The 7949-nt window shown below is 49.3% G+C and overlaps 2 protein-coding genes across 2 annotated transcripts; one reads left to right on the forward strand and one right to left on the reverse strand.

Annotated features, from left to right (window-relative positions):
* Positions 1-1861: 1861 nt before the first annotated feature.
* LAJ45_10042 (uncharacterized protein) lies at positions 1862-4103 on the forward strand (the record flags this gene model as incomplete). Its single annotated transcript, XM_046119573.1, has 2 exons — positions 1862-2116; positions 2352-4103. 2 exons carry the CDS (start codon positions 1862-1864, stop codon positions 4101-4103), a joined length of 2007 nt encoding a protein of 668 aa, XP_045967204.1.
* A 2972-nt stretch (positions 4104-7075) lies between these two features.
* LAJ45_10043 (uncharacterized protein) lies at positions 7076-7949 on the reverse strand (the record flags this gene model as incomplete). Its single annotated transcript, XM_046119574.1, has 2 exons — positions 7076-7177; positions 7233-7949. 2 exons carry the CDS (start codon positions 7947-7949, stop codon positions 7076-7078), a joined length of 819 nt encoding a protein of 272 aa, XP_045967205.1.

Below are 7949 nucleotides of genomic sequence, written 5' to 3' on the forward strand. Positions count from 1 at the left end.
CGTGTAGCTTTCGTATGCTATATAACACCAAACGACTATGAACTGTATGACACAGAGCTCTTCGCTTTATGTCTAACTCCAAACGCACGAATTCTCACGACAAACGAGGGAGCTTTCGGGCTCGAGTGATGCGCCATGACCCAACAATGACTCAGTAATGACGGTGCTACACGTATATACCTCTGGGCCTGGCGACAAGGACGTTGTCCAAAGGAGGGCCATTACGGGTGTTCAACACAACAACCCTTGATCTCCTTAACAAATTTAGTCGTCTCTTTCGAATTTCGTACCCATTTCAGTTTAGGTCATGGAATCATCTTTATATGAGGGTACATCTATGATATACCCACCCTAGAAGGATACAAGTATCGGATGATCTCCAAACCGGCATATATAACCATGTCACCAAATGAATTATATCACTAGGATGTGATACTCACACGGAACGTCCTAGACCACCGTTTACTGGCAGGGGAACAAAATTCTAGAAGTACGAAACAGGCTCTGACCTGTAATAACTCGGCCTTAAATATTCCGTAATCTGGGCAACAGTACAATTGGCGTATCTAGCGTACTTACCGACGAAATACCTATAAACCACATCACTCGCCTTTCAATCCCTTACGTCAGTCCACACAGAAAACATACCAAACAAAACACACCAAACTGCACCAATCCTCACTCGATTCACGATATATCCATATATACACCCCTTACATTACCCATCGACACCACAATTTCCACTCTGCAGAAAAAAATTACCAAAAATAACAATAGGTACTCTGCTTAAGAGTGCCCGAAAATTAGGTTAACTTATGATCTCCCCATCTGTCACATCGGCCCAATAAAAGGGGATGGATTCACGCTCCGACGCGTGAACGCGTTCTATCTGTGGCTTAGTGGCTTGTGATAACGTGCATGCGTGCTTTTTTCTCCCTTCTCAAAAACTGCACGGTGCTTGGCACCGCCCGCCCGCGCCCGGTATGTACCGGGGTAATTAAAATCGAACCTGCCTCCAAGGTCGATCATAAGGGGGAGATGCAATAGTTAGGCAGGCTTTTAGCGCGCATAGTTATTTGGGTTATTTCCTCACGCGTCTCCACACATACAACTCGCGTTGATATGAAATTGGAGATTTTGAGTCCTTCTATGTAGATGAGATGGAAATGACTGGACTTGAAATGGGATGAATGGGTGTTTAGGATAGCGTCAATGATGGACCCTGGTTTACGAGGTGAACCCCAGCTCCCGAGCAAGGGGCCGTGCATGATGAGCGCGTGAAGAGGAGGAGCGATCACGATCACGATATCTTGGCAAAGACGATAATAATACTGTGCCTACTAACCACTCCAGATGCTGCAATCGAGTACACACGCGCAGTGGAGTACAGGTTGTTGTATCATGTAGTACATAGTACCAACTCCAATGACTATCTCCGCCGGCGTTTAATATCTGACAAGGCGGGGTGGGCCGGCCGCCAACCACCCGCTGTTAATGTCATAGTGCATCAATCATCAGGTCAGACCTCTTAGCAGTAGGGCTCATACTTACGCTTTTACCTACGCGCTTTTGTAACCAGTGTGTCCACACTCTACTGCTCTAGGCTCCCCCCCGAGTCCCCTCATCTAGAAGTTCACCCCCCCAGCCCCCCCTAAGTGATTCTGAACTGTACGCGTCTCCCACTTAGATCTCTTACCTTTCGTTCTTCCCGCTGTCTCCCGCCTCTTTTTTCTTCCCCCATCACTCGCCCTAAAACTGTTATTTTTCTTTTGGAGCATTCCCTTCTCCACCCACCCCACCCCTCCCCTCCCCCACTATTCCTTCTATAGGATCGCATATCCAATACGCGAAAATCCCAACCATGGATCCTGTTACAGAGCCTCATCCAAGTTCCAGCAACTCAAACTACGCTTTTATCACACATTCCCAGGAGACACTTCCAAGGAATCTGCCTCCCTCGATTGATAACGCGAATCTTGCCCGTCGCCGTCGAAGGCGCACTTCGGTCCACGATCAGGCAATTTTGGAGGAGGAATATCGCATATGTGATCGCCCGGACAAGACCAAACGGAAGGAGATTTCGAGTAGGGTGCAGATGGGCGAAAAGGAAGTGCAGGTAAGAAACAAATAAATGGAATATAGTAACTTTTTTTCCTTTTTTTTTATATAAAAGTGTTTATGAAGGATTTCTCTTTGAACGCGCTAGAAGTTGTTTCGCTGTTTTGCGCGGTACTGGGAAGGAGTTGTTGGTGGTGATGGGAATTGCGATGGATATTGAAAAGACGCGCCTGCCAGCATATGTCTCTGAGCACGCTAGCTAACGAACGTGGACCGACGCGTCTCTCACTTAGATCTGGTTCCAGAACAAGCGGCAGTCGGCGCGCCGTAAGGCCAAGCCCTTGCTTCCTCACGAAATCATCCCAAACACCACCACCAACAATAGTAACAATAATAGCAGCCAACAATATTCAAGTCAGCAGGAGTACTCACAACAAGGAATGATGATGCCGTCATCATCCCAGTACTCATCTTTTAACAATTCCCAGCAGTCACTCTCAAGGGAGGATATAAGACATATGAGCACGTCTTTCAATTCGGACTCCCACCAACACCGCCGCTGCGTTAGCGTGTCATCAGGGATCGACTTCGGTAGCCCACAACCACAACGTCTGGCAGATCGCGGATCGTTCAGCAGCGACGTGTCGGCCTCTCAAGAGAGTGCAAGATCTAGAAGTCAGCCAATTTATCTCGGCCTTAGCGACGCGGATCCTGATGAAGATTTTGATGACGATGACATTGGCGAAGCAGAAGCAGAAGAAGAGGAGTTGTGTCTGAGGGAAAGCAGAACTGTAGAGTCCCCTCACCACCACCGCCCGCCCCAACTCCGTTACGAGCCCTCGTACTACAGTAAACGTCAGAAGCTCTCATCACGGGACAACCACCTTCTAGCTCTTCTTCAGCAGTCCTCACCCCCAACTTCTTCTATTCCCAGCCAGGAAAGCCAACGTCAACAGAACGTCTCGCTTAGTAGTAGGAACGACCAGCCAGAACCAGAAATGACTACCTCGGCACACCAACGTCTACAGGATGTTCTCACATTCATGCAGGACACCATCTCCTCCTCCACCCCCGCCAAACCAACCTTCACTAATTCGAGGCGAACCAACCCCAACCCCAACCCCACCACGCCCCATGCCCCACCTCGCCTGCTAAAACGCACTTCATCAATTCGACTCTCTACCTCCCTTGAGGGCAAGGCCACTATCGTACTCGATGAGGAACCAGAATCTCCGCCTTCTTCGCAGCAAACACTTCCTACTCCGAAAAGGCCATCTCCAATTGCCAGTAGTGGCCCGCCCAGGAAGATTGTTGATAGTAAGATATGGGAGTTTTATTGCGACAACCAGGCCATGATTCGCTCGCCAGCTACTCACGCGAGCCTTCAGACCGCTGCGGAGGCTAAAGAGGCCCTAGGTCTCCTCCGGAGAAAAAGCAGCCATTCAAAGCTCCCACCTGCTCTACCACAGAGTAGTCCTGTTGCACGCCGGAAGCACGGAGGCAAGCTTCCCCAACCTTCTTCGCCAACAAAAGCGAAGAAGTCTCGTAAAATCCTCTCGGCAAAACTATCGCGTTCGAAAGCTGTTCCAGTCGCCAAAACATCAGCCCCAGGCAAGAAATTGGTCGATGGTCTCCCGTCAGAGCTGGGTCAGGAAAGCGATAAAGAGAACCGCCCGCCTGGGGCCCCAGTCTCGCCACCTCCAGAGCCAAGACGCGGTGGTAAGGGTGAAGCCAAGAAGGCCCCCGCCGAGAAGCCCAGCAGGAAGAGGAAGAGGAATACAACTGCAGCCGATGAGAGGAGGATTCTTGAAGACCACAAGACTATTCCGAGCCAGACCTCAGCGGTTTACGACGCCCCGAGCTCATCGCAGGCCATTGACAATTTCAGGTCTGATGGGCCGGCCCACGACGAGTATGAGGTGATGCTGAGCCAACGGAGCTTCAGCAACTACTTCGCATCCAGTCAGGAATCCGGCCCAGCGGTGATGGATGAGATGGAGTGTGTGGAGAACTTGCTCAGCCTAAGAGGTGGAACTTGGAGATAGCGAATTGAAATTTTTCACTACCATTTTTTTTTCTTTCTTTTCTCTTTTTTTCCTCACATCTAATTTCATTGGATCAACCTTTTTTTTCTTCTTTCCTTGGTGGGTTTGCTTGCTTTTTACTAACTTGGTTTTGGGAGGCTCGATTTGCACTTTTACTTGCGCTTTCACTCGCGCTTTCACTCTTTCATATCCTGGTACATACAACTTCACCCTCCCCAATGTTTCCCTATCTTTCCTATTTTCCTTTCTTTTTTCTAGGCAGATTTGCACATATTTCGAATTTTCTCTTATTCACATCTTTTTTTTTCACTTCACTATCTCTTCGGCGTTCTCTTCTTGTTTTTTTCATTCCAGGGAGAACTTAAACATAAAGGCTTCTTACCGAATCTATTTTTTGGGATATTAGATAAGAAGCTTGTTAGTGGATCCTACAGGACTAAAGCTGGGCAACTAGCGGGGAAACTGGTGACGACCTATTCATCCAGGACTCTGCACGAATTGAGGGGTTTAGAGGTTGTACTTATAGGCTGTATATATTGAATGAGTAGAAAGTGGTGGTGGTGGAAGGAGTGGCTAAGGTGGGAGAGGAGTCGAGATGGGGAGAAGGAGAAGGAGGCAATTGTACATTATACCATAGGGGATATATGGAACAATCTAGGGCGAAGGTCCTTGCTTCTATCACTAAGCTATTATGAGTCGTAGAGAACCACGGCATACTATATTGATATATTCATTCGGGGTAGAGGTGTACAAGTAATTTTTTGTTCGTAGTCGTGAACGAGGTAGGTCGCCTCCAATGACTCGGTGATTCTTGGTCACAGTTTATCACTCGCCATCACTGACCAGCACTATTCTTTCACACACACGGGTGTTAATACTCACCCATACTTCATCAGCCATGTAGATCAGTTCTGATAGTCTAACAGTGCGTTACCGACGATTTTAAGATCTCTGTCTATCACCGAGTGATAAACTATGATCCAATGGCCCTGTAACGTACTCCGCCATCAATTACACCACAGTGATGGTGGGATGGAGGGTCATATAGCCATTTTCTTCCTTATCGAGTTCTTACGAAATGTCCCGGTGGTAGCAGTGAGTAGAACGGCGGTCTAGCTATATATAAGTCTGTCGACTGGTTGCGGTGACGGTGCCATGGCGCCAGCTATGACCGGACCACCTATCCCACTCCATATTCCACTCCACATCCCCCGTCCTCACATCTATCCCCACCCCTTGAGTTGGTGACTAGAGGCCTAGGGCAACACGTTTCCCTTTCTCGGAAACTGAAAGCGTGATTGGGGGCCGTTATCTAATCGTGACAGTTACTCGGTCCCAGACGCCAAGATCAGCTCATGCCCCGCCCCCTCCTCACTACAGAGGAAACCATTGATACTAACAGCTTATAGAACTTTCCCGCGCCTCGGCTCTGCTCTGCACTTGAGATATCCCGAACTGCTACTCAGAGGTGGCGCGAGAGTTGACTATCCTTGATGGCTTGGATGGTACCGGTGGTTCGACAGGCTAGCCGCCCAGGCAATTAATGTGGCACACCCTCTTGGCTAACTACCTAGTACCAAGACGTACATTTATGAACGGCGAGACTTTGACGGTATGCCTCTGGCTTCTAGATCAGTGCTTACGCTTATGTTTATCTCACGGAAGAGATTCTTGTTGTAACAACGGCGGGGTATATTAGGCAGGCTCGACGGTTAATATACTGGCTGTCGTGTTCTGTACCATGGGATGCTGGGTCTGTCTAGTTCTAGAGCTTTGGCTTGGACTTGGGGTATCAGCGCTTAGTGGTAAGTCTGAAACTGCAAGATTGACTGCTTTGGTCGGTGCTAGAAATAGGATATAGAGACGGACGTACAGGCTGGTTATCTCTATACCTTATGGATCGAGCATATGAATCCAATGGCCAATCAATTACGTTTTGTTCTGGCTATACATACATGTAACTCTTAATCTTGGGCCTCGATTACATAACGTCTATATAAGTCTACCTGCGAGATCGAATCCTAGGACTCCAGCTGGTCGATTTTACAAACAGAGTATGGACTATCGCCAGTTCGGCCTGCTTACATATACCCCGCGACATATACGCATAAGTTTCAGAAACCAACCAACTATGGTGCATTGTGGCTATATATAGCTCTTGATATCGTATTGGAGCCACAGTGTCGATATATAATTCTGTGCCTATGTCAAGATGGGACACTATGGTCTCTAGCTGGAGTATCGCCGTATCAGTATTGTCTATATGTAGTTACATATGCTTCGAAATTGTGGAGCATAAGCATAGGGGTTCGATCGAGCACGTTCCATTGTGATATATAGCTTTTGAACTTGGACTTGGACTTCAAACTGATTATGCAAATGGAACTGATCGAGTCGATTTTATAAACAAGACAGGGCTGTCGCCAGTATATTCTGGTTATTATATGGATATCTTGCAATTGAGGATTGTACGAACCCAACGATTAGATAACCACGGACCACTATGGCTGTATATACGCTGTTTACTCCGGATCGAGGTGTTGGTGCGCTGGATATTCCAGGGCTGCGCGATACACACAGGTACTTGAGGGTACGTTGTGAGGGTGATGTACAGGATTGATGAAGGCTATTATTACTTTTATGGAGGGTCTGAACTGGATTTCATGTGTTGCTAATTGCGGGGTCTAGATAAAAGTCAAAAAAATAGTAGTGGGATGGTATTACCGATCAATTGCTCAACGAATTGTTATTTCTAATCACCAACGAGTTCTAGCAAGGTAATCTTACATATGAGCGATTGTTTATTCACATTCAAGGAACCACTAAAGACTAACCAGAGAAAAAATTAATGATAAAAAGAAAAGCTCGATATTACTAAAGGCTCAGCTGGTGAAATAATGAAAAAGACACAATTGTTTTTTTCCCCGATTGCCTATAAAACGCCATTTCCCAAATTCATTCCCGGGGCCAGTTTAGGCCCTTCCCTTTCCCTTTCCCTTGCCCTCACACTCCTCCTCTTCTTCCTCGTCTTCCTCTTGGATATCCTCCATCCCCTTATCCTCGTCATCCTCCTCCTCATCATCATCATCCGAGCTCAAAAACTCATCATCCTCATCCCACCCCGCAAACCTCGGCACCACCTTCTTCTTCTCCCCCCACTCCCACTCCCCTCCCCTCCCCCTCCCCCTCCCCATCACTCTCATCACTCCCACTCCCCGAGCTCCCCTCCGCAAACACCCGATCCGTAAACCCCTCCCTCATCGCCCTCTCCACCGCGCCCCTCGTCCGCTCCCTCTCCTCCTCCGTCTCCTCCAGCCACTTTACATCCTCAAACCGCCTCCCCTTCCCCTCCTCCTTGCGCTCCGCCGCCTCAATCACCTTCATTGCGCGCTCACGCCGGCGCTCCCGCTCCTGCCGCTCCATGTCCGGCTTGATCTCGAGGTAGGCCGCGAGCGCTTTGGCCTCCTTGACGGTGCGCATGCGCCGCCCGTCGAGGTTGCGGCACGAGTCGTTGTTTTCTTGCTGGCCGCGCTTCTTGCGCGAGCTCATGCGGCCGCCGGCGGCGCGGAGCTGCGAGCCGAAGCCTCCTTTGCCGCCGGGGAGGGCGAGCGTGAGGCGGAGGGGGAGGAGGGCATGGCCGTTGGTGAGGGATGAGAGGGGGAGGCTTGAAGAGGGGGAGAGAGGGGTGCCGGATGTGGTGGAGAGGAGGAGGCGGTGGGGGGTGGAGGGGAGGAGGGTGGTGAGGTGGGTGTGGAGGGTGTGGATCTTTGTGGTGGAGGGGAGGGGGAGGGTCAGGTTGGGGAGGCCGGGGAAGGTGGTGATGAGCGCGTTGATTGTGGTGGCCAT

Source organism: Morchella importuna (genome assembly GCF_003444635.1).
Source record: "Morchella importuna strain M04M26 chromosome Unknown Morimp01GS041, whole genome shotgun sequence".
Taxonomy (NCBI): domain Eukaryota; kingdom Fungi; phylum Ascomycota; class Pezizomycetes; order Pezizales; family Morchellaceae; genus Morchella; species Morchella importuna.